We start from the raw sequence: 27566 nt of genomic DNA on the forward strand, positions 1-27566 counted from the left end.
AAACTTATAAAAAATGTCTTCAGAAAGAAAACGTCATTGCAGCTTAAAATTATCTCTATTGACCATATAAAACTATATCAACTGAAGATAACCTACAAAACTGTACCTCTTTTTAGTTTAGAACATTAAACTTTTATGCAAAATTAAATTTATTTTTGAATGGAGTAGATTTAATATTTACAGGTGATACTTTTGTAGTTTGTAAATAAGAATAATTGATCGTAGAAAAATAAAATTTGCTATAATTGTACTATATGAAGCTACTCATTTATATAATATTGTATTTTAAAGATAAAGCTTCAGTTCGTATTTATGTTTTTAACGACTTGAATCACGATAATTATAAAGCCGTCACTTGAATGACAACTTCACTGGTTTAAAGTAAAGACATCTAAACGCAGAATCACGCCTGAGAAAAAAAATCAACACAAAACAAGTTCATATCAACGCACGGATATTCGTTGACGTATCATACGAATCTGTGAAGGCTGCTTTCAATTAAAAGTAGGGCTTGTCAGTTAATCTGATGATCGCGTAGGACTCGCGTGTGTACGAGTAGCGTGGGCAAAAAATATATATATTCGAAAGTAGATATATGTACGAAATCTTCGTGAAGGTGGATCGATAATTCTCCATTTATCTTCAGCTATCAGATGGCAAGAGGCTGTAAAAGGTAACTTGAACTACTAGTCAGTGGATAATCGCTGGATTTATCAAGTTTCGTTGAATCAGACTGGTAGATTAACTGTTCCATTTGGTGGACGAAATTGGTTTACTTTTTTAAAAACTACCGACTGATTATATCGATTATTGTCACGGCATTAATAACAGATACCCATAGCAATAAATAGCTGTATTTGGCAAAAACAATTAAAGAAATGAAATTAAAAAAAGGAATTATGCTAAGAATTGCAAGACTAATAATTTCATTTCATTTAATACATGTTTTAACAGTCTAATTTTATCTATAAATTATATAATCTGTCATAAATATATCTATAAATTTATAAATCTTTAAAATTAATTGGCATATGTTTAATAGCATGATAATGTTGAATCAAATTATATACATAATATTAATATATTTACTTATAATTATAAATAGGTACTATTAAATCTAAGGATTTAGGTTTATTATGTACTTAAGTAATTTTGTTGTTGTTTCATTGTTAACGTTGTAATATACATTCTGTAAAAAAAGACCCGGTAATTGATTATTTTAAAGTCCACTTAAACGGACTCTCAATTGGCTTCTATAGTAACCCAGAAGGTAAATTGACTTTATCAAAAACGCATGTATGATAGTGGTAAGTTGCATTCAAAAGCAGTCGTCGAGAGATTGGGGATTTATCTTGCTTTGGTTGATTATCATTGGTAAATGTACAATATAATTTGAGCATTGACCGTTATTTATGCGATCAAGCCTCGGGTTCTGCAATACAACGTGTTATATTACAAGGTTATCAATTTGATTCAATAAATACCATGGCACAAGCACCACATTCACTTGATTAAGAATGTTATTTGATTTTAAGTTTGCAGATGTCACACTGCAAAAATGTTCAAGTCTCATCAGATACATTCAGATCCCAGATTAGTGACCAAAAGAGGCGGATTTTAGAATTGATTATGACACTTTCTGTCTTCCATACATCTAGAGAAGCAAATACTTCCACAGATTGGCCGATTCGGCTTACTTCAGCAGTAGATATGATTTTCCTGTATTACTGTTCCCAAATACCTGAACTACTACATTTGCTCTAGCTGGATCTCGTTGACATTTACCAAAACAGATGGCTCTTCAGTTGTACTTACAAAACCTATTTGGTTCTACAATGCCAACTGTTATATCATGAAGAGTTACCATCAGAGAAGATCAGACCAAATTACCACTTCTAAGTATTCATTTCCAGTCAATAACGAGAAGAAATGAAATTTTTAAATGGATGTTCGCCGATTTCTCCGTCGATTATGGACCGATTTTTAAAATTCTTTTGTTTCCGATTTTTTATTCGAAAGTGTAAAAAGAGTATATCGAAAGAGTGCACTTCCAAGGTGAGTATCTAATTGAGCGGAAAGGGGGGGGGGGGGAGGGGGGTAATCAAGGGAAACGCTCAATTTTCAAAGGCACGTACAAAGTTCTCACATATTTTTTTATCTAAAATAATCAGATATTTGGGTATAATGTTACTGCTTAGCGGATGTGATAGACAATCAGAAGTCGTTCAGTGCAAAGGCCATTCAGTTTGCTTTTTAAGCACTAACTATAGTATATACAACTTCGTAGAAATATTGCAGACAATTGCTTTTATGGTGTAATTATTAAAGCGTTTAGCTCCAAATGGGAGGTCTTTTCTAATTTGTTATTCTATTTTAGTTAGAATATTTGTTCAATCGCCTAGGTTAGGTAGCGGACCCGGACGGGGTCTGAAGCGCTCCTTGTTTTCAATAATTGTTTCTTTATCCCTATTTTTCCTCATAAGGACTGCACCTTTACTTGGCCTACTCATTGTAAAATTAAATAAAATAACAACGTAATTTATTGAGTAAATATATAACACTAAAAAGAGAAAAATAAAATATTAGCGAGCAAAAAATTAGATTTGTTTTGTTCGTACTTTAATTTTAATAACCCAAAGGAACCCAAATAGTTATATTAATTTAGATTTGTTTTGTTGGTAATTTAATTTTTTGTATAAGTCCCAAAATTATATTATTATTTTTGTATTGTTTGGACTCGGCACCATCTTGTACCAGTTGGTAGTAGTTAAAATAATATTGTAAATCGATAAATAGGTTTAGGTAGGTATTAAGCTAAATTGTGTGTATAAAATACACATAGTATAATATAAAATACGAGTAGTAGATAGGTTAAATAAAGTTTTTGTTTATTTTTAGACTAGACTAATATACTATAGGTTAATAAGAATATATTGAATATGTTTGCTTTGTTTGGTTCTTTTTAACATAAATATAATTAATATACAAGCTATATTAAACATATATCGTGACTAACTGAATATATATTACAACTCCTTTTTAATTTACTTTCTGTATTATTCTCGTTAGGTTTCCACGACAATAAGAAGTAGTTTTACAATGATTTCATTTAAACCACTTGAAACGATCGAGCTGAATTAATTGACTATATATAACTCATATGTCAATCCTAATGATCTTCTTTTCGTTAACACACCTGCGTCGCTAGAAAAGCGATTGCATTACATTCTTAAAAGATCTCTAAAGCTCTCGATTACAAGGCATCTTTCCACAATAGGGTTAGAAATGTTCGAAACCGCCTTTATCTCGATTTTGTGATTCGAAATTGTGCGGTGGACTCATAAAAGAAACTATTTTCGTTTGTTATTTCATTTCACTCCGACACCACCTGTATCTCGACGTTTCTCCCGCCGGTCCCCGTTCGTTGGGTCAATCTGAAGCGCACTCTGAACGATGGCTTTGTTGTGCGAGAATAATGGAAGCTTTTTACGTAGGCGATGACCAGGGGCGTCTCCGGAAAGTTGTGCTCGATGTAATCAGAGCAGCCGGTAGTCCAATAATGTACCAGATAATTAACCGTTATTTTATTGCAAACGAAGCTGCTGATATCTTAATATAACCGGTTATAATTTTCCACGTTTAGCAAGCGTGATCTTTATTACGTCAATATAATGGACTATAATTTATTTAATATAGTTAGAGTGGTATGGTACTTTCATGTAATATCTCTCACATTTAGGTTATGTGATAACCAAATATATAATTCAGTATGAAACTTGTAGTTTCAGCCCAATTTAATTACTAATTACGCTTACAGTTACCTTATATCGTTTAAATTATATCGTAATTCGTTTGTATATATTAAGCAAGTGGAATGTGGGAAAACTATCGATATATTGATATTTAAAAACCAACGGCCACACCACTTTTGATGTTTTTAAAGATATTTCGATATATAGAATCTTAAAAAAAGAAGGTCCGGAATAAATATCAGTTAATAATATATTTGACGCAAAATACAACGGCATCCTAATAATTGTTTTTAATGATGACATGTTATATTAATTTTAGTTCAGGTTTGTTTTTACGAAAATTATCTGTTTATACGAAAAAGATATAAAATTTCAAATTATCTGTTTATATCGTCTATAAACCTTTTGTTTGCTGTTTGTTGGGTAGTTGTTTCTTTGTTTGACCTTATTGCTTGTTGTATTGTACTTCTAAATGTTTGTGAACCGACCATAAGGCCCAAGTTTGTTTCAGGAATTTAAATTTAATAGATTTGAATTTTGTTTTGATTTTAAAAGGTACATTAAGTTTAATACATACGGATTTATTGTAATTAATCGGTAATAATAAAAATCGAAATCTAGCTTCAGCATACGCCACAACTAGATGATTGCCGCTAATTTGTATACAACTGATACTACTTCCAAGCTGCTTCTAGAACGATTGAGTGACGATGATTTAGCTTTAGCCTTTAGATTGGAGACAAATGTGAATTTTAGTTAAAAAGTTGTCGAGGAACTGAATTAATACATTAAATATATAATATTATACATTTACAAGACAAGACTAACAGAAAATATCTAACAATTTTAGTTGATAGTAATTAATATTAATTTCTATTCTATGAGCTTTCTGATCGTGATAAAAGGTACTTAACCTCGTCAAACGTTAGGAGGCTAGTATGAATTACTGGTATCTGCCAAATGATGAAGGCATATATGTAGCCTTCAAGTGGATATTTCTCACGTGGCAATTAGTGATAAAGAATAACAAAGCTAAATTAATAACTAGCAATAATACAACTGAAATTAATTTAATTAACAGCATTTACAGGAATAATGCAAGATGTCACGGAAATTGATAACAACCTCTGTTCTAAAAAGGGTCCTGGAATTGATAGTTATTGAAACTGGGTTATTGAAAAATCGATCACGAAAAGCAATCATTATGTTGACATACATATTCAAGGTTTGATTGAGACTGAAGCATGTTCAGGAATGTTTTACGCATGCTGAAATAATTATGATTAAAACACCTGACAATGTGGCATAATAAGTCGTATTTCACAGGCCCATTTCGCTGCTACCTGCGATATCAAAATTATTTGAGAAACTGTTGTTGAGATGTATTAATAAATATTTATAAAATTATCATTTGTAAAAATACCATATTGCCAGTTTGGATTTCAAAATCACTACTCAACAATCGACCAAGTGCACAGTGTAAGAGGGACTGTTGAAAAGGCGTTTGAAGAAAAGAAATACTGCCTGGACGTCTTTGAAAGACGGTCTTGACCGGGTATGGTATTTGGGACTAATTTACAAGATAAGCAAATTGCTACTACTGGTATTGTCAAGTACTGGAGTCATATCTTGTCGAAAAAATATTTAGAGTCTCGAATGAAGGGACATTACCAACAATTAAACCTAATTCGGCTAGAGTACCCTAGGGTAGTGTTGGACCACTCCTTTGGGCGCTCTACACTGCTTATATCTAAACGACAACAAGAAACAGTATTTGGAAAATTTGCTGACCACACGGTTAACATGGAAAAAGATATATCTCTGCCTAAGCCTGAAAAGTATAAGTGGCTATCAACAAGATCTACAAATGGACTAGAGACAGGGAAATTCAATTTAATAGCTCCAAATCTAGCCATATTAATTTTGCGTTCCAGCGAAATGACAAAAACCTAATTATATTATTTGAATAAAAAAAAAATTTGAAATTAATTTCAATATATCATAATTAATAATTCAATTAAAATTGAAAGATTAAATTGAAAACATGTTAGACAAAAAGCAGAGTAGATTAGACCAAAAATTAAGCAACTGTACTTTTTAGACGGAAGATACTCTCAACTTGACCTAAATCAAAGAGATTGGTTTATCAGTCAATTAAAAAAACAATTTGGACCTATGAGGTGCAAATATAGGGTTACACTAAAACGTTAAACCAACTAGTAGTCCAACGCTGCCAAAATAAAGTACTACGATAAATTAGAAATGCTTATCGCCACGTAACCCACGAACAGTTTCATCATGATCTAAACAAAAATAGATTTACGAAGTTATCCAAGATTTCGTTTTAAAACATGAAATAAGGTTAGTAAATCACAAAAAAGTGGAAGCAATGCAGCTACAGGATAAAACGCAAGAAATCCGAAGACTGAAGCGAACCAAACCACACGAACTTGTATAGCGTATAAGTGTTACTCTAACTTCAGCTCAAGTAGTTTAATTTAATTTGGAAAATACATACTAATGTATTTATCCCGCACTTGTTTTTTTGTATATTAATGCGAGTACAACAAAACAATAATAATAAGTAGATTTACTTTATAAATTGCACTAATTGACTATGCAATTGATTGGGGAATTGATTAATTGACACTTAGGGTACTAAGCATATCTAATGTAAGATGTAACAAAATATGTAATATATATAAGGTAATAAGATTTCAATTGGGCTTGAGAAGAGAAGAGCTATAATGTGGGAATTCTGACAGTAAATAATTTTTTACTCGTATTATATTCATTTCTAACACATTCAAATTTTTTTTTATAATTTTAAACAATTTAATAGTTGTAAACTTATCTGTTACTATCTTATTGCTTGTTGCATTGTACTTCTAAGTGTTTGTGAAACGACCATAAGGCTCAAGTTTGTTTCAGGAATTTATTGAGTTTTTTGTTTTGATTTTAAAAAGTACATTAAGTTTAATACACAAGCTTAATTTATTTATAAACATTTTTTAACTTTTCCGGTAAGACTGGTACTACCATAAAATTTACGTAAAAATAAATGAGCGAAATATTCAAAATGATGCTTGACTCTTCGAATATTGGTAAGATACCATTAACCATTCTCAATTCAAGTGTTTGTTCATCGTGCTTCTTCTCAAACATACGACGGATATCTTTCGAGGAATTGGTACCACGCGTGGGTAGGCCCTTAATTATTATCTTGCAAATATCCTTGATTTTTTTATATTTTCACTGGGTCGCGTGTGGGTGGAACTTTTAACGTTTACTGAAATGCTGATTCGTCTTGTTGGACGATGTTATTATATAGTTAATGATAAATAATATGGACTGTAGAAAAACATTTATATAAGATGACTATAATGGAATGAGCAGTAACCAAATTACTTTTAAACGGTGAAAGTTTGTAACAGTATAATAGAAACAATTGATTTTACTGTTTCGAATTTTATGTGTTCTAAATCTAAAACATATTTTACTGTAATATTGGGTTTATTAATGACCAGGTCATAGCAAAAGTAATTTAGTCATTTAACACGTCATTATTTATGCCACTCAAATATTTTATTATTGGAATCAGATGTGAACTACATTAGACCGAAATTATTTTAAAATATATAGGATGTTGTGTTTTGTACTAAGCAATTGACCACTTGGAATCGAGATTGTGACGTTGAACTCAAAACATAGGCCAAGTGAGTATCTCTAATTTGTAAACAAAAAAAAATTGGGGAAGGTATGAGAGTCTTTCCTAATTACCAATCGGTATATTATAATAAATTGTAAGATGACATAGCATAGCAGACTCGAAATTGATTGAATTAAATTAATTTTATGAAGTTTTCAATAATTCGTTTCTCAACTCTGAGGCTGTTCTGATGTATTTATTTATTTTCCACATACAATGGAGAATATTCAATTCTTCATTATTTTATTTAGAAATATATACAGTTCTTTTAGGTAGCATTTTGTAATTTATGCAGGAAGAATATTGCGACTTTATAAAAAAAACATGTTTCGCATTGGTTAATAACTTTTGTCTTTAAAACATAAAAATTAGAAATATTCAATAAACTTGTTTTATCAACAATTTGATATGTTTCTATGTTTTCATGGATCCAAACGAATAATATACTGAAATCTAAACATTGCATTTTTACCAGATTATGGTCTTCAATTTGCGCTTTGCAATCATTTATCATTGCTTTAATTTCTTTTATTTTATATTGGCATACCTTATATATAATTCATCCAGATCAACTTGAATCAACTAAAGGTGTGGTTTGAAAATGAGTCGATGACTGAAATCCCTCGAAATATCAGTTTAATTTAAAAATATCAACAGCAGCATCACAAAGCGGATGGAACATTTGTACCTACATTATGAGCATATGCAACGATGAAGAGAGTTCTTCATTTAGCTATACACTCATGACCGCCAAAGAGTTTAACAATTATTAACAATTTGCATTCCGAATATTTCGTCTTCTGATCAGACTTCACAAATTAAGAATAGGAATAACAACATGTAATAACTAAGGCCAATATACCAAATGTGATAGTTTAGCGTTTTCCTTTATGAAATCGTGTAATATTACAAATAGAGGATATTGGATTAAGCTGTTGCAATTAATGAAGTTTAAAGAACGTTAATGAAGAAAAGGCCAAAGTCCTGACAACTGACGGATCGCCTCCTATTGTAAATATTAATGGGATCCAGTTGGAGCTAGTGCAGTAATTGAAGTACTTGGGATCAGTAATACATGAGAAAAAAGTGACATCTACCGCTGAAGTAATAACCAAATAGGCCAAGCTGCAGTAGCTTTTGCTTCTTTAAGATAGTGCGTATGGAAGAGAAGAATTATTAGAATTAAGACTGAAATCGGTTTTTTTCGAACGCTCGTCTTCATCTTGCCGGTTTTTCTGTATAATTCAGAGAGTTGGATTCTGTTAGAGTCTGGCATATGACCAATTCTGCGAGACCGTTTTAAAAATAAATTAATACGTTTAAGATGCTATAATCAGAGTACAGATGAGGAACAAATTTAGGGACTCAGGTTGTAATGGTTTGGACATGTCCGTCGAATGAAAGGTAAACGCATTCCTAAGGACTTCTGTGGCGAAACTGACGATTTAGGAGGAAGACCTGGATCAAGATCATTGAAGTCGATCTGAAAAATAGGAGACTGAGCTGGAAAATGACGGAATTTAGTGAAGAATGTTCCTGCTCCATGAGCAGCATCGTATTGGTAGAAATGTAGACACTCTTACCAGGCGCCGGTATGATCTGATGATAATTAATTAATGAAAAGTCGAAGAATCAAACTAAATACTGTCAAATAAAATATGAACGACTTTTGCGCCGACGTCGAAGTCTTGAGCTGAAGACACTAGGAAATCCCAAAAAAGATTTAAAGTTATAGAGCACGATCTGAACAATCGCTAGTTGGTCGAAATTTCTGAGGATTATTCTACTTCGTGCAGCGCAGCGTTTTGATTTGGGATCTCTCAAAAGGCCGGCTAAGAAATGACAATAATTCCAATATACAGTAAATTTGTACATAATTATAGTCGATAGTATATTACCAGCAGTAATGGATAATAATAACAAACAATAATCGTATGTTCAACAACGATTATCTTAAATTTTAAAGTTAAAATACAATGCGATAAAACGTATTCACCTGTCTAGGTAAATGTTAAAAATAATGTTACTAGGTATCATTATTTAACGAATAATCTGAACATTCAACAGTAAATACGACTTCGCGAATAAAATGGTCTTATGTGTTTTAGAAGCCTACCTGAGAGACAAAACTGATGGTAGATAAGCTCAAGCCGGGTTCGTTTTGCAGTAATGGCCATTTCTTTAAACCCAGGGAAAATATCTTGACACAACAATACCGTCATCTCGATCTCTAACCCATATTTTATGAATAATGTATCCTGAACCTGCGTACATGGCGTTCAACGTATATTAAACGAGAGTGTGCATATGTGTTAAATCGTCCATAAATTTTAACATGCATCAAACACTGATAAATATTCAAGTATAAATTATAACTATCCATAGATCAGCAAAGTTTCCATGTAACAGGAGGATGAAATACAGAAGAAAATATGTTAATTCATATTTCAATATTTATCATCTAAGCTAATTTTAAAGGAAGACTAATAAATCTCATACCATTCAACAAAATATGAAAGCAACTATGCATATTGATGTAGATAAAAATATAAAAAACAGTTTAAAGTTAATACAAACCGTTTCATGTCTGGAAACTTATTGAACACCATAGTACAGTATTAGTACGTTCTAAAAACAGATAATAATATAATTTATTAATTATAGTTTTGCTTTTAAGTTTTATTATTTTTATTAGGTGTTTATACGCACATTTTTGCTTTCCAAAAATGTATTTATTGAGGTGAATTTACACAATATATATTAATTAAATATTTTCAACCCTTTTCTACAACTTTCTGCAATGCCAGGCGAGTACGCTGGGTGCTGCTGCCACATTGCGTTCTCATACAAAAGGATGACTTTGCATCTATTACTGTCTTTTTTGCAATACGTCGTTTAATTTGTACAACCCTTACATTCGATATTAGCACCCCATAATACTCTACACCTTGCTAATACCACAATAAACACAACAAGAATTTATGATTAGAATATTCCACCTCGATGATCATGGGGATGTGGATGATTGTAAATGTGGTTGTCCATTGTTCTGGCCTAAAACCAGGCGGAGGAATGCATGACGCATACCTGATAGCGGAGACTTGCCCTATAGTGACAAGTTGGACCGAGTTATATTGGACTGTCTCTGGGCTTACTAATAAATTAAACCGAAACCGCCTCACAGTTGACCCCTATGGGTCGCTATTGCTACTGCATTCAATTTGGGGATTGACTGCAGCGACGGATGAGGTCGTTTCAGCCTGGAAAATTACCGCGTCACCGCTAATCTCTCAGCATGTCGACCAGCTCGTGAACAAGTGTATTTTCAGAAGAACTTGATGATTGAAATATGAAGTGCTTCGTATCTGGAGTGTCAGTTTCCTTATGAATTTGATTATTCCTGACAAACCATGGAGCGTTTAAGATTCTCCTGAGGAGCTTATAATGGAAAACTTGAAGTCGTTTCACCTGGTTGGGTGTAACAGACTTGAAATAGAGATTAGATCCGTAGAGGAGTGATGAACCGAATTAACATATTGTAAAATAAGCATTTGATGAAGATGGGAAGCCTGCTAGAAGGGCAGATCAGAGAAGATAGAAGGTTTGCTATCCCCGAACCTCTCTGGATTTGGGAATGCCAACCGAACCGTCGGTCGAAGTAGAAACCTAGGTACATGACGTTATTCAGTCATGGAAATCTTGCGGTGTCGATCTTAAGTTGCGAGACGCGCAATGCGTAACGCTTCTTATGGAAAATGATGGCCTGGGTTTTCAGGGGGTTGATTTGAACCTCCAGAATTTGAACCACTTGATCGCATGATCGAGCTGCCCCTGTAAAGGTTCTTGTATTGTAACCTCGAACCTGGCGGCCGTAAAGCTAGCAGATTCGTCAGCGTAAAACGCGACGACAATGTGCTCTTTTCTCGGCAGATCTGAAATAAAGAGGTTAAATAAGGCTGGCACCAGTGGGGACTCTTGAGGTAACGCCAGCGTCGATTTGTTTTCGACTGGAAAATGTTTTCCTAATTTCAACCTAGAAAGATCTGTCCGATAGATAGTACTTGAGCGGTTAGGTCTTCTGGGAGGCCTAACCGCACGCACTTTGGGCCCAAATCGTAGTGCCAGGCCTTGTCGAAGGCTTTGGTTAGGAGTGGTGAGCATGAAAGCCGTATTGTTCATAAGGAATGATGTTATGTTCCTTTGTCAAAGAGTTGAGAGCGTAGAGTATTGCCTTCTCGGCAATCTTAGAAATGGCACTGAGAAGGCTGATGGGCCATTAGTATCTGACTACTCAGATGATGTTGCTGCTTTCTTGGGAATAACCGCTATATGTGCGTGTTTCCAAGACGGAAAATGTTGCAGCCTAATGATGGAGTTAATGATATTTGCCAATTCCGCGAGCTTTTTTAATTTAATCGATATTCTGTCGAAAACTGGAGATTTTTTGGTTTGAAATTTGGCGATCATAGTCTGTAGAGACATTGGAGGCACGTAATAGTTGAGAAAAAAGGCTGGGGTGACTGGTCTTCGGATGGAGTTGGATTTGTTGATGATGTTGTTGAGCTGGTGCTGTTGTTCTTAGGTTTACTGTTTTCGGGAGGGAGGTATTTCATCTGGGCCTCATAAGTCTCTGCGAGAAGATCGACTTTTTTCTTCCTGGCAATCAATGAAACTGCGATGTTGAAATTGATTGAAATTTTGATTTCCCATAGTAAATGTTTGGAAACAGTTAATATAATACTAATATATCTTATCCTTTAAGAGTTTGCGTTGAGTTTTGGTCCAGTAAGACCTAAAATTAGTCTTGGATCATTTTGATCCGCCAGGTCCTTCGTTCTTTGTTATTGATATCAAAGTACCCCTTTTAAATCATTAAAACGAAAACCGACAATCAAAATGATGGAGCAGCATCATCATAAGTTTCTAAAATTGTTTGATGCGTTTCCGCAGCAGATTTCTTCAAATTGAACAATAAAATTAGAGAAATGTCAAAGCCATAGAATTTAAAATGAATGTTAAGTTACATACATACCAGCGCCTACTACATATTACATAGCATTAATACATACCAGCACCTGTTAGTAAAATGAGATTTTGAACAAAGCTATCAACGTAGCTATCAACAGGAAAATATTATAGAATATTTGTAATTGTTGAATTTGACCAAAAAAAAAAAAATGAAAGTAGTGAAAAAGTTATACATATACCGCATTAAAATGTGATTACGACAGAAAAGAAAGTAATCTAAATATACTGTTTATGCACAACCATATTGCAACTAAAATAAATCACTTGAATATTTTTAGATCTTGAACAATTTCGATTTGATGTGCCGAACAAAGAATTATAGCATACCGTTTTATCAATTGAAGCGCAGATAAGCTACTCTTGACCCGTTCATTATCAGTCGCCAGACTTTTTACACATTTACGATTTTGAAATTGCTGAATGAAAAGACGCGGTTACCGTACTTGCCATTGGTGGCCCGAATAAGAAATCGCTTTGCTGACGTCACACTCATTAATATATTTCTCAATGCGAGGCTTTGTTCTAAATTTGTTTCATCGAGCGGAAAATATGATAAGATGATCTATTCGTGTTGCTTCATGAATTAAACGCATTCTCGACGGGAATATGTTGCAGATAACATAATCGGTTAAAAAACGTTTGTTTTTTTTTAAATGTTTCGAATAAATTTATTATTTAAAATTTAAAAAGCGTCGAAATACAATGTCTCTTAAGCTCATTGTTTATTGCTCATTTTCTGGTATCACCTAGTACGATATGCGTAGAAATAATAATTACTGGCGAGATAAATATACTTACTGCAGTAGATGAACAATTTAAATCAAAGCCTTCCTCTATTTCCCAAATCATTTTCAAGATAACCACTTAATGCGAAATGTTTGTTCAATAAGCCAAAGAATTTATTCATATGTAAATACATTATATTATAAAAATGCACAATATATTTTATTATTTTATATGATCTCCAATCAACCCAAAAGAAGCACCGGACTATGATTTTATAATAAGGCAAGTGCTGCAAAGTATATCAAGAAAGGGAATTGAAAACTTATCAAGTTGATTAATACAGTATTTCGACTAAAATATGTGTCAGATGTTTGGTTTGCCGGAAATGTAATATAAATAAAATAAAAAATATTTCAGAACAAAGTCCTAACAACTGTTTAGGTGCATTTAGATGCATTTAGGTTCTATAGGAATGATACCGATATAGAAGATATACCGATACAGGAAATCAAGATAATCGCAAACATGAGAAAAGACTCCACTCTCATGTTAATAACGAATATTGTAGCTTTTGAATAACACTCGATCAGAACTGAGTATATGTAAATAGTTTAGTGCAGTGAAGATGAAAAGAAAAAACAGAAGTGTTAATTAGTACATGAACATTAAAGACTAAGTAAAGACCGATGAATCCTTCTAGATATTAAGTTATTGTAAAAACAAATATTAGGTTTGTTGGCAACAACTAGTGACAATATAATAGATCAATTGAAAGGTTGGCGTTGTTGTTGTTGGCGCTACTATAATTAAATCCATATATTTTTTAATTAGCACTAATTCTCAAAAGATGCGTGTATAAATTTGACAGCTGTCGGATCATTAGTTTGTGAATTATAGCATTTTAAGTGAAGCAACTTTAATTATTGTGATAAAACTGGATAAAAAAGAATATCGCGTGTTGATAAAATATAGCTTTTTGAAGGGAAAAAATATAGTTGAAGCAAAAACTTCACTGCCCCAGGAAATTCAACCATCAAGGATTGGTATGCTAAGTATAGACGTGGTGAAATGAGCACCGAAGAGGTTGTTACCAACGAAAAAATTTAAAAAATTGACAAAATCATTTTCAATGACGGGAAATTGAAATTGAATGAAATAGCAGACACTCTAAAGATATCAAGTGAACGTGTACATCAGATCATTCACGAATATTTGGGTATGAGAAAGCTCTGTGCAAAGTGGGTGTCGCGCGAGCTCACTTTTGACGAAAAACGACGAGTTGATGATTTGGAGCAGAGTTTGAAGATGATCAAGCGTAATAAACCCGAGTTTAGCGTTTGGCGTAGATATGTGACAGTGGATGAAACATAACTCCATCATTTCACTCCGAAGTCCAATCGATAGTCATCCGAGTGGACTGCACACGATGAACCCGCTCCAAATCGTGGGAAAATGCAACAGTCGGCTGGCAATTTTATGGTGTCTATATTTTGGGATGCGCATAGAATAATTTTCATTGACTACCTTGAAAAAGGAAGGAATATCAACAGTGAAAATGGTACAAAAATCCATGAATTGGGCTTCAAATTGTTTCCTTATCCACCGTATTCTTCAGATCTGGTCCCCAGCGATTATTTTCTGGTCTCAGATCTAAAAAGAATGCTCGCTGGGAAGAAATTTTCGTCGAATGAAAAGGTGATCTCCGAAACTGAGGCCTATATTGAAGGAAAGGACAAATCGTATTACAAAAATGGCATCGAAGAGTTGAAGGGTCGCTATAATCAGTGTATCACCCTTGAAGGGAATTATGTTGAATAAAAAAAACTAATTTTGTCAAAAAAATGTGTTTTCCTATGGTAGGCCGGGGACTTTTCAATTGACCTGTTATTAATTATTAAAAAAATGATTTCAATAAATATACAAATAATCTACCCCTGAGGCAAAAGTTTTTTCCAATCAATTTCTTTCTATGGAAATTGTTTTCAGATATGAATTTCTTATATGAATTGAGTTATACTTTCATACAATTGCATGATTGATTACTAAGGAACAGGAAACCATATCGATAAGATCTATTTTTACAACATCGACTAAAAAGATTGCAACGGTTCCCAAAGCCCAACTTGCACCAATGAATCAAAACTACCGATACTTCATAGATATGTATCAATATCTATTTAGCTTATAATATGAACCACACGTTATTCATATCCTTCTATTGTGGGAACGTTTATCTTGTATGTCATAATTATATTAATATATTAGGTTTATCTATTATTATGTAGATATATAATTAATTTTAGATTATGCGAAAATTGTAATGTGTGTGTGAGAGGAAATGAAATAGTATATAATGTTTGCTTATTATCAGTTCTGTGTAATACTATCTCGATATATCGACTTTATTAGATAAGCTTAGTACAATATTAATTTAAAAATACATTTGTACTAGTGTTACTGTTGTATTTGAATCAATTTATAAGTAAGGCGAATGAGGGATGTAATGATTATGTGATCACAGTATATTTTCCACGCGGTTTTCTTTGTAAAAATTGTATTCTTATGTATTGTATTGTATATCTATAGTAATTAAGAACAGGTGATGCAATTTAGCATTTGCAGAAGCCAATTTCCTGGAATCTGTGTAACAAGTGAATAGCAGAATGACTAAACCATAAGTTATTGACCAGAAGGAATGAGATAGTTAGAAGGTGTAAGAACTTTCAAGCCCGCGTCTTTTTTCACTTTCACAACTAAATTCCTATCACCACATGTTTCACAAGAATCAAGGCTACCATGTGCTTCTAAAAAGAATACCACAGATTAAAGGAATAAAAGTTCTCGCAAGTGGTGCTTACCATTTAAAACTAAACCAAAAGTAATTAAAGAGCGAAAACGTAACAAGACAACTGGTGATATTTTCGTTTGTTGAACATATAATGTTTATTTATACACCTAATAAATAATGACAATAGCAATAATCAATTATAATTTTAATAGTAGTAAAATTATTTATACGTTCATCACTGACAGCACTGACAGTAAAATTTGAATGGTTTGTAACAGCTTCTTTATTAAATATATAGTGAAGATATTTATTCAGAAATCTCAACTCAACAACAATCAATAATGTTTTAAGAAATAGTATGGCATGCTTGATTTACGATAATATACTTCAGCAACTGTACATATTAGACCTTTAACCTAGCGACTATCAGTTTTTCAAGCAACTCAATAACTTTGGTAACAAAATAACAAAATTTATGCTAATGTAATAAGTGAGGTCGTGACATACAGTTTCTTATGGTCGAAATATACACATTTACAGTTGACAGTTGAATACTACCATTATTTTCGCTACTAACTTCAATCAACTAATAAATTTGGATTTTTTTCATTGTATCGAAAATCTGATAAATGTGCTCTGTTCACTTTGAACTAATTATAGAAGAATTTTTATAAATATTTGCTGGGTTGCATTAAAAATGTTTGTTTGCTTAATAGTATATCTTGTACGAAATATATTTATAATTTCAATTTACCGTAAGATATTTTTTCTTTCTTTATTTTAGTTAAATTTATTTTCCTTTACGTTTGACTCATTGAAACAAAAGTTATGTAAAATGAATATTATTACATATTATTTAAAAGGGTAGAAAAAAATCTGATTATGATTTATGTTATGTTTTAATAACGTCCCACTGCGTTATTTTTTTTTTTCTCTTTTTAATGAATTTTCTATATTTATTAAGTGCATTTATCTAATATATTTCTTTACCTTTTAGATGCCAAAGAAAAAGTTGTGTGATCCTGAATTGATGGAAAAAGTTGTGCGAACTGTACGAACAAAAGAAATGGGTTATATAAAAAAGTTAATATTATTTCACATCCTAAGAGCTACTTTGAAAGATTATGTGAAAAATTCTGAAATATCTTTAATTTCTGAGAAAATGGGAGAAAAGAAAACCAATATTAATTAAATCAAGTAACCAAATGAATATGAATTACTATAGCGTCGCCGTTTCGGATTTAAAACAAATGGCGTTTCATTTGGCTATGGGAATAACATTCCACATTCATTTTCACAGACCAAAAACGCGGGAAAAAGGAATGAAGCTAATTCCGTCCTGAAAAAGAATTCCATACTGAAAAAAAAAACATTAAGATTTCTTTGGCATATTGAAACCTGAACTGTGAAAGATTAATTGCAATCCTAATAAAATATTTAGTGTTGATCTAACAAAAATTAGTAGAAAGTCAGAAAAATTCTTACTGCGGCGGTGAAGGCTACAGGAGTAGACAAGAAGTTTACAAATTATCATCTGTTGAGAGGTGAGCATTAGTGACTATTGTTACATGTATATGACCTACTGCTTAGTTTATTCTTCAATCAAATGCCTGAAACACATTTCATGTTCACAGTAAAATCATCTCAAGAAGATCCCACTGTGCTGGTATGAGATGGACACTACAGTCATATAAGGCTTTTAGATATAATTGACACTGCACGTGACATCAGTTACCAAATAATATATAAAATTATATTTAATATAATTTAACTAGTTTAGTCGTACAAGTGAGCCAGTATATGTTTCTACAAGATTCGAATGCTAGGTGAACTGAACATTCACTATTGTAGTACTGACCATATATTCATCGTACTGTGCCCAAACAGTTATATTAAATTAGATTTGATTTGTTCCTAATTTAATTTTGTGTTTATGATATAAAATTATATGATTATTTTTGTATTGTTTGAGTGCTCGCCACCGACTTCAAGCTTTATGTATTATTTATTATACTTCAATATTTATTTAGTTATATTATATTAAAATTATTTTAAAAGGTTTTTTTTTGTATTAAAAATTCTTTATTTAATTTTTGAAGTCGGTTCAATTTTTTTAGTGTTAGATATTTAGTCAATAAATTACGCAGTTATTTTTTAAGTATTACAAGAGCCCCAGTAAAAGTGCAGCCTGTATAAAAAATAGAAATAAACATTATACCGAAATATCTAATTATTTCAGAAAAAAATATGTGAAAACATTTTCCTTTGAAAATTGATTTCTCATATGGTTCCAATGGGACCACCTCGGAATTGCATTCTTTCGAATAAAAAATAATTTTGAAAATCGGCTCATACTTGACGGAGAAATCGGCGAACATACATTACAAAATAACATATACAGCCGAACATAGAACCTCCTCATTATTTGAAGTCGGTGAAAACTAGTTTGATGGGCTATAGTTCACCAGGTTAAGAGTAAGTGATACAATATTTTGTTAAAATGTAGTTTTATAAAGTTATTACATCCTGGTATATGTGTTATGGCAAACAGAAATATCACAAAACATTTCGAACATACAAACAATGTACGAACTAAATGGCGTCACTGAAGTTAAGTAAAATAAAAGAAACTAAGCCAAGATCTAGCAGAAGAATTCATAGGAGAACACTTGATATGTTAAAACACGTATAAACACAGCTGGTAACTGGTAGTATAAACAAACATTGTAAGGCTATTATTAAAATGAACTTCAACAATACAAATTGTGCATTTAATTTATCCAAATACTACACATCTGCTAAAATTTTTAAAAAAATCAAAGATCCATCATTAAATGTATAACCTTTTTTATGTCGTAATTACTATCAACAATGAAAAATGAATATCTTCATAGTCCTATCAAATACATTTGAACTTGTATCTTCAAATTATCTTTAAAAATGTTTTCATCTTCGAAAGATTTGCCATCGATACAATGTTAATTTGTCCTAGCAAATATGAGGCACTTGATTTCAATAATATCAATTCAATAATATATAACACAGTTCCCAAGTGGCGATTGTGTTATTATTGGGTACTCTTTAAAGTTATTACTAGCATTTATTAATTTTCTTGCCGAGTGTTATTGATAGTAATATACTGATAGCATTTTACTTAATGTTCTTCAATATTCTACCACCTTTCGTTATTAGTGTCTCTAGAATACTTACTCACGCATTTCAATTCTATAAAAGTTTCTTTTTCAAAAAGTAAAAGTCTTTTTAAAGTCGTTATATCAGTTCAAATTTACTTTTCGTTTATCTTTTGTTTTATACGGTTTCACATTGGTTGTTTTAGTGTTTCACAATACAATCGAAACGCGCTAAAAAGTTTAAATGTTGGAATGCGGAAATGATGCTTAGGAAACGGTAAGTGACGTCAATATTTCGTCGCGTTTCTGATGAGTGTCTTACAATAATGAATTTTAAAATGTGTTTTTATTTTTAGCAAAATCTAAGTAATACAACTTATAATATTAAAACAAATGTATTTTTAATAATCTCCCTATGGTATATTGTTATTATAAATAAATATTTTTGTGATTCTTTATTACAGTCATCTAGCTTATTGCACTGAACCATAAAATAAGTCCAATTTATTAAAACGCTGTCAATTTTTTTACATCCAATAAGACTGGACCCAAAAATATCAAGCTGATAATAAATCAGAGCGCGGTAATATTTATTACAAGTCATATAAAATTATATTTTCGGCATGACATCGAAACGCGTTCGTTTGATCTACAGTGCTTGTAACGAAGGCAATCATTCTTCGAGTGCGCAAACAAGTTCCGTCAGACGGATGGCACATAATGAGCAGAAAGTGGATCTGCATAATCAAATCCCAACAAACCAAAGGTAAAAATATCGGCGCTTTCGACCTGGATTCCCGGTTTTTCGCCCGCGGCATCAGCACCAACCGGCGGCAGTGTACAGTTGACTGACTCACCTGCAGTTTAGTTTTCCGCGTATTCTCGAGTTTGGAATACGGAAAATAAATAACCGAGGTGCCATCGGCGAACAGCCCGTTTCGAAAATAAATCCAGAATAATAATTCACCGGCGTAAAATTGCTGATTCTGGCAACTTTAAGCGAGTTCCCGTATGTGTTGGCAAAGGAAGTGACGCATACCATAATATATAATCAATGGTAAATATTTACCTGCGAGCGTTCTGTTAATACAATGGATTTAGAGGAGATATCAATATAACGATAAATAGACATTATGAAGGTTAGTGGCTGATTCAGAACCTAATGATAACAATTCTGACTGAAAATTTAAACATCTTTTTAATTGTATTAATTTATTACATTATCAAATAATATATAGGATCAAATACGGAGAAAGTCAGTATGTTTGCTGACTATATAAGTAAAGTATTTCAACCATTCTCGGAGTCGGAACATAAGAATACCTTAAATCACCTCTACAAATGTTAGCTTTAAGAACGTACATCCTAAAGAGGTTCTGAGAGAAATACGAATTCTTAAGAAAGGAAAAGCCATCTTTTTGGCGCAACTCTCATAAAACACCTGTCACACAAGAGATTCAAGAGCCTAGTGAAAATATTCAATGCTTACAGTGAGCTCGAACAATTCCCAGAACAATGGAAAATTGCCCAAGTCGTAACGATGCCCAAATGAGGCAAATCACCATAGAGTAGAACTTCTTTTTAGAAATAATTTTAAACAGAATGAAGAGGCACCTAAACAACACAATATCCTGTCACTAATTTGTATTCCAAAATGATCATACTGTGGATTTCATAAGTAGATATCTGGAAAATGGTCTGTCATGTATGTACTGTCGTGCTACCTGTATGGACGTAAGTAAAGCATTTAACAAAGTCTGGTATTATGAACTAGTATACAAACTAAAAAAGACACTTCCATATACTCCCATACTACCTCAATCGAAGGAGCTTTATTATTGAATGTAATGGTGAATATTCTATTTTGCATGAAATACGTTGAGATGTCTCACAGGGCAGCGTACTGGACTAGAGAGGAGAAAATGATCGCGACCTATGCTGACGATACGCCATCGTCTCAGTGAATTCTGATCCAAAAACTGCTTCGTTCCAACTCCAATGCCATCTAAATAAAATCGAGAAATGGTTTAACCAACGGTGAATAAAGGCAAACAAAACCTACTCATGTTACTTACAAACTGAGTAAAGAAATCTGTCCATGGGCAAAATTATATAACGAAAACATTCCACAAGAGGAACATGCAAAATACGTTACTTTACTTGGATCGTAGATTAACTTGCCAGAAGCACCAAGCATAAATTTGAAATTAGGCCCGTAGTTTGAATTGGTTAACAGGTCGTCATTTTCATTTAATCAATGAGAGCAAAATGATAGCAACAAAAATATTGAAAAGGTTCGAGAGCAAGGCTTAAAGACTCAATATTGCTCAAAACCTGAGCAACATGTACATGTGTCTAGATCTTCGTTTATCCAACAGTAGGGCAGGGAATAATACAGTATAGTATATAGTATCAAATGAAACTTGTACTAGATACAAACAAAAATAATTACTATTTGTTTGTTTTTTTTTCAATTTGTGATGTCACACGAAGATATACGAACCCTTTCCTATAAAAATTGTGAGAGCAAAGGATGGAGATAATTACTCGCAGCAGTTAATTTTATATGTGATTATTTTTTCTAACCGTAGTATAAGCTAGACGTAGATGTATTCATATTCCTTCACAAAAGGAAAAATATAATTACTGAATACTATTAAGAATACTAGAGAATTACTATTAGAATACTAGTAGAATTACTTTTATATTTGAATGTTCTGTGGATCTCTAAAAAGGATATTTTTATGGAATATTTCTATGGAATGGAATAATACCGCACACATATTTTATCGCATTTTAATATGTGAAATGCTATTTTTAAATAATATACCATAATAAATATAGACAATAAAATAGAACTTAAACAAAACCTAAAACTAAAGAAGTACGATAACCATAAATACTAAATAAACATTAAACATATACCTAATAATAGAAAAAAAAACTAATCCATCACATAATTAAAAATGATCACAGAATAACCACTAGAGCTTTTTTAAATAATGTAAATGCTTTATATATTATTGAAGGGAAATATTTTATATAACAATTAAATATAAAATATATTATATTAACGATCTTAAAAAACATCGTTCCAAAATGCTGCTATATTAAGAGCGAACTACCAAAAAAATCATAAAACTATATATATTACATATAAACCTATGTAAGCATAAATTGGGTACATTTTTGTCAAGATCGCGGCTAGAACGCCAGAGCCAGAACGCTAAAAATCAGTCGAATGAAACAAGTAGTAACTAAAAGTACAACTGAAACAGTCGATAGTAAATACTAGCAAAATCAGTGGGACCGAAAATAGCGACTGAAAACAGTGGACTGAAACAGTCACTGGTAAAAAGTAGTAAAATCAGTCAAATGAAACTAGTAGAACCAAAAATAGTAAGTAAATCGATAGTAAATGGTCGATAGTAAACAGTCGATAGTAAATGGTAACAAAATCAGTCGGACCGAAAAAAGCGACTGAAACAGTCACTGGTAAAAAGTAGTAAAATCAGTCTTATTTATTATTTGGTTTTTTATCATTATACAGAGAAAACAAGGGGTACTCCCAATCATAACAATATTTACTTAAACACTTTTTTAAATTACATTGTTTTGAAAATATTTTTAATAAAAAAATTGAACCGACTTCAAAAAATAAATAAGGAACTCACTAAAAAGTAAAAAAAAATCAAACTTAGATTTTTAACACAAAAAAAATTTAAATAAAAATTTTAAAATAAAATATGTACATAATAATCGTTGCAATAACTAAATAAAAATAAACAAAAAACTGATTTAACCTATCTACTACATATTCTTTATATACATACTTTATCTACTATACATATACATACAATTTAGCTTAATCAATTGATCACTTTGAAGTCAGTACCGAGCAACAAAATAGAATTATTTTCATAATTTAATTTTGTGTATATGTCATAAAATTATATTATTACTTTTGTATTGTTTAGGCCACCTAGTCTAGGTGATTTGACAAAGGTTCCAATCAAACTAGAACAAAAAACCTGCTGCCCTGTTGGGAAACGAATCCACGACCTCCGCGTGTGAGCTCAACGTTCTAATCATTACACCATAGAAACCGTTGCCTAGAATGTTTCTACGACGTCTCATATGATATGGTTAATGCTTAAAACGCAAGCTGACTTGTGCGTGCCTTTGAAATTTGAGGTTTTCTGGGATGTGACGACCTCGGAAGTGCACACTTTCGAATAAAAAAATAATTTTGAAAATCGGTCCATAATTGATGGAGAAATCGGCGAACATACATAAAAAAAGCCGAATATAGAACCTCCTGCTTTTTGAGGTCGGTTAAAAATTAGTGCCACTGGACTAGCATGCCATTAGAATGCATTGTTTAATTATCCAAATAAAAATAAATGTTTTTATTATAACATCAATTAATTATAGTTTTAATGATGTATTTCTTTTAGTATCTGTATATATTAAAGGCACATGCGAGCAAATTAAATAATTAAACATAAACATCTATTCTTGAAACAAAAACTCAATAAATATATAAACACCCAAAATGATATAGAAAAGATTTTTTTAAATGATTGAATATTAACTTCTTTAACTACCCGTCATTTAAAGTATACCTTAATATGAATAATATCTACTCTAGCTTAGCATTATATAAACGAACCCACGCAAGTCGAAAATTCAGGTACATTCTGAAATAACAACATCAAATAGTAAGAATATACTTTTAAAGGGAAGATTAGACCCGTAATATACAAATGAACTGTAGAAATTTCACTATTATTAAAATAACAAGTTCTGCAAAAAAGCGTATTCGGAAATATTTCTTAGTTCTTAATCAATGCGATCAGTATTAATTTTTTGTCCAGGTTTCAACAATAATATATGAACCGACCTAGTCTCATCAGATGCAGAGCATGTACCTGCCAAAGAGATTTTTTTTAGATTATTATTCGATGCAGAAACGTCTTCTTTGATACATCTGAACCATTTCGATGACAATGTATATGTTGTCTAATCGTTCCTCATTCAATTCATGTGACAATCAAACGCATTTATCGTTCACAAATTGCGACTCGGCTCACATCCAACTTTTCTGCCAATTGTTATTGAGTTTGTGTGGGGCCTTCATCCAATAACTTCTGCAATTTGGTCATCTTCAAACATTTTGGGCCTGCCAGGATGTTCTATATTTTTAACGTCAAAATCACCAAATTTTAATTGCCGAAACCACATGTTCACATTGTTCATATGTTGTTATCGTTCGAGCATTCATGATTATCGTGAGTTTCTAGCAGGAAACGATACCCTTCAGTGGTAGCTTTTGATGAAACAAGAAAGTACATTTTCAGACAAAAACTTGACCAAAAAAAAATTAAATCTGTAACATTGAGCACTTATAACTAGTGAAATCTGTTACAAAAACCGGAAAACAATTACCGACTCACCTGGCACAGTCACCGATAGAGTGGTACAGGACTGGATAGTAATTTAATTGTTATTGATTAATCTAAAATCGCTAGCTTGAGTAAACCATTAATCATCCCAATCGTTCTATTTCCAAATACCGCGTACCCATCCTAGAATCTCACATATACATGAGATCGGTATGCGAGTTGTGATATTGTGATAATTACGACACTAAAATTAAATAAAAATCTTCAAACGTTTCTATGATATCCCACCTAAAAAGTAAATAAAAATTCTAACACGTAGATATATAAACAGCCGAAAACAATGAACCCATAAAAATAACTTGTAATGAATGGAAATAGTGGTACCAAAAACGCAAGAGATATACTCGAGAATCATCTAAGAATACAAAATGAGAAATTTTAAGTTACAATAAAAACTAATTTCCTAAAAACAATCAATGGACATAGACATTAAATATTCATGAGCTTCTAATAGTCATGAATATCCAGTAAATATCCAAATAACATTTTTTACTTGTGCGTGCTGTCTTGTCTAGACGACCACTCTCTTGTTAACACCACCTGCGCAACTTTCCGCACGTAAGCATATGGTAACGTTAACAATTTGTTCAAGAATCAGTCATAAAATTTCTGATTGACACTACAACGAGGAATTCATACAACTTATTTCCTTAATATTTAAATAGCTGTTCCTTCAAAAACAATTTTCTACTATGTACATACGGTCCCCCGGCACACCTACGCTGTTAATTATTATTCATATTTCAGATATGCAAATGGTAAGCAATAGAATCTGTTTATTTGATGAGCACGAGCTATGGCCAGTTCTGGGCAAGGTGCGATATGAATAGACAGCTAAAAAAATTGTAGAAAATAATGACAGTAATTTATCTTGACCGAAAGAATCCCGCCTCATTTAGTGAAGTGGAAGAGGTTGCTATTGCCGTTCCGACCTTTTTAACCTTTTACGTTAGTTCATTTTTAAAAGTGTTTTGACTTAGGAATGTTTTTATTAAGGAGTCACTAATTTTTCTTCGGTTGTTAAACTATACAGTGAATACTAGTGACCCAGTATTCAGATATATGATTTAAGATTAAATTTAGGATAATCACTTATTGAAGGTAGATTTCTAAATTATGGAGGCTGTTGAGTAAAAAATGTAAACAAATTAATTTTTAAATGTTTCTGTTCATGAGACACAATTTTTCAAACATTATTCTTTTTTGTCTGGTAATATTTGAAAAAGATTGAAAAAAATCTAAGATTGGCTAAATGATTAACGAACATGGACTATTAATCTTATATATAAAAATAAATCGCAAAATGTGTTGGTAAGCGCATAACTCAACAACGCCTGGACCAATTTGGCCAAATCTTTTTTTAAAATGTTCGTTGAAGTTCAAGGATGGTTTTTACGGCGAGAAAAATTAGAATTATTGCTGGAAAAACCCTAAAAATAGCCCTTTTCTTTTTCCCATACAAATGATTTGTAACTAAAACGTAGTCAATTTGAGCTTTATTGCTATGGTATAAAGTTCATATTAAATTACAAGCACTCACTGTTGTCTAAGAAATGTAGGTGTGTTCCTAACGTCAAAGATCATATCTATCAAAACAATGTGCGTGTGTGCGTTGGAGCACAGAATATATAGTTGGAGGAGTTTAATGTCGCGTTCCGAAACTCGCGTTTCTTTTGTATTAGTTTCGGCACGCGAGATAAAATGCATCAGTTTCCACGTCATTATATCAGTCAAACAAAAATCGCGTTACCAACAGTGTTTTATTATTTTTAATATCCAAATTTTAAATAAATAAAACAATTCGTACGGCTTAAAAGGATTTGAGTTCAAGTCATATCAAATTTAAAAAAAAAGTTATCTGTTACAGATGACTTTTGACAGATGACAGATGAATTGTCAACTGATACACGAAACAAATTCGTATATCGTGTTTTGTGCAGAGTGTTTAGTTAGTTAGTGTTTGTTTAGTTCGTGATTAGTGAAAAAATAATTTATATTTGATATGCCTCCTATAAGACGAAGCAATTTAGGTAGAAGAACCAGAAATGCTATAAACTAAGCTAATTACCGATCTAATCGTACTGCACAAGAACGTGACGACGGAAATGAACGTGAAAGAATTCGGATATCACAAACGCGTGAAGAGCGAGCGCGAGTTTGAATCGAGCTGCTTTCAGTTACGATGTGTTAATTGACTACAGTAACTACCAATGTGTTGTTATTGGTTCTATGAACTTGGTTTGCTCACACTGTAAGGCATTAAAATACAAAAACGAAGCCAATGGATTGTGTTGCGCAAATGGTAAAGTGAAATTGATACCATTGGATCCACCACCAGAACCATTGTACTCATTGGTTTCAGGAATAGGAACAGATTCTATACACTTTTTGACACATATCCAACAATATAACAATTGCTTTCAAATGACTTCATTTGGGGCAACAAATGCAGTTCGGGAAAATTTTATGCCAACTTTCAAGGTATGTATTATAGCAGTTACTCATAATTATTTTAGCGAACAAAATTTTCTGTCACCAAAGTTAAGATGTGTTACTAATCTTCAATTTCTTAATCATTACGAAATATATCACTTAGTCATCATATTATATGGTGATTCAGTTTCAGTGACACTTTTATTATATTTTATATTTGATAGATATTAGTTAAAACTAAATATATACTTTTTAAGATCAAATATTATTTAAGTTTGATCACTGACAATCCATTAATTTATACCACACCATAATATTTTTTTTATTTACAGATACAAGGGCAAATATATCACAGAGCAGGTTCACTGTTACCAGTGTCAGATAGCGACAACAAATTCCTGCAAATTTATTTTATGGGCAATTCACCACAAGAAATTGATCTGCGTTGTGCACATAACAATTTAGTAAAGAGGTCTATTGTAGAACAATTACAAACTTTATTTCATCAACACAATCAATTGATTATATTGTTTA

General features: G+C 32.1%; 2 protein-coding genes across 2 annotated transcripts in view; one reads left to right on the forward strand and one right to left on the reverse strand.

The window, feature by feature from the left end:
- tkv (serine/threonine receptor kinase thickveins) overlaps positions 1 to 27566 on the reverse strand; it is a 305330-nt gene that overhangs the window by 268821 nt on the left and 8943 nt on the right. The gene's annotated exons all lie outside the window — the stretch shown is intronic.
- LOC143204748 (uncharacterized) lies at positions 21018 to 27554 on the forward strand. The gene is made up of 4 exons (XM_076417569.1): positions 21018 to 21094; positions 26777 to 27080; positions 27365 to 27481; positions 27516 to 27554. The coding sequence occupies exons 1-4, from the start codon at positions 21018 to 21020 to the stop codon at positions 27552 to 27554; spliced, it is 537 nt and encodes a 178-aa protein (XP_076273684.1).

This window comes from Rhynchophorus ferrugineus, unplaced genomic scaffold, assembly GCF_030347505.1.
Source record: "Rhynchophorus ferrugineus isolate W39M unplaced genomic scaffold, kcgeb_rfMv2 rfM1, whole genome shotgun sequence".
Classification (NCBI taxonomy): Eukaryota; Metazoa; Arthropoda; class Insecta; order Coleoptera; family Curculionidae; genus Rhynchophorus; species Rhynchophorus ferrugineus.

Excerpts from the sequence above, each read along its gene's own strand:
- LOC143204748 (XM_076417569.1), top strand. The coding sequence starts at position 21,018 with ATGTCTCACAGGGCAGCGTACTGGACTAGAGAGGAGAAAATGATCGCG. Across the intron at positions 21,095-26,776 it reads GACGATACGCCATCGTCTCA|TTACGATGTGTTAATTGACT; the intron begins GTGAATTCTGAT and ends AGCTGCTTTCAG. Across the intron at positions 27,081-27,364 it reads ATTTTATGCCAACTTTCAAG|ATACAAGGGCAAATATATCA; the intron begins GTATGTATTATA and ends TTTTATTTACAG.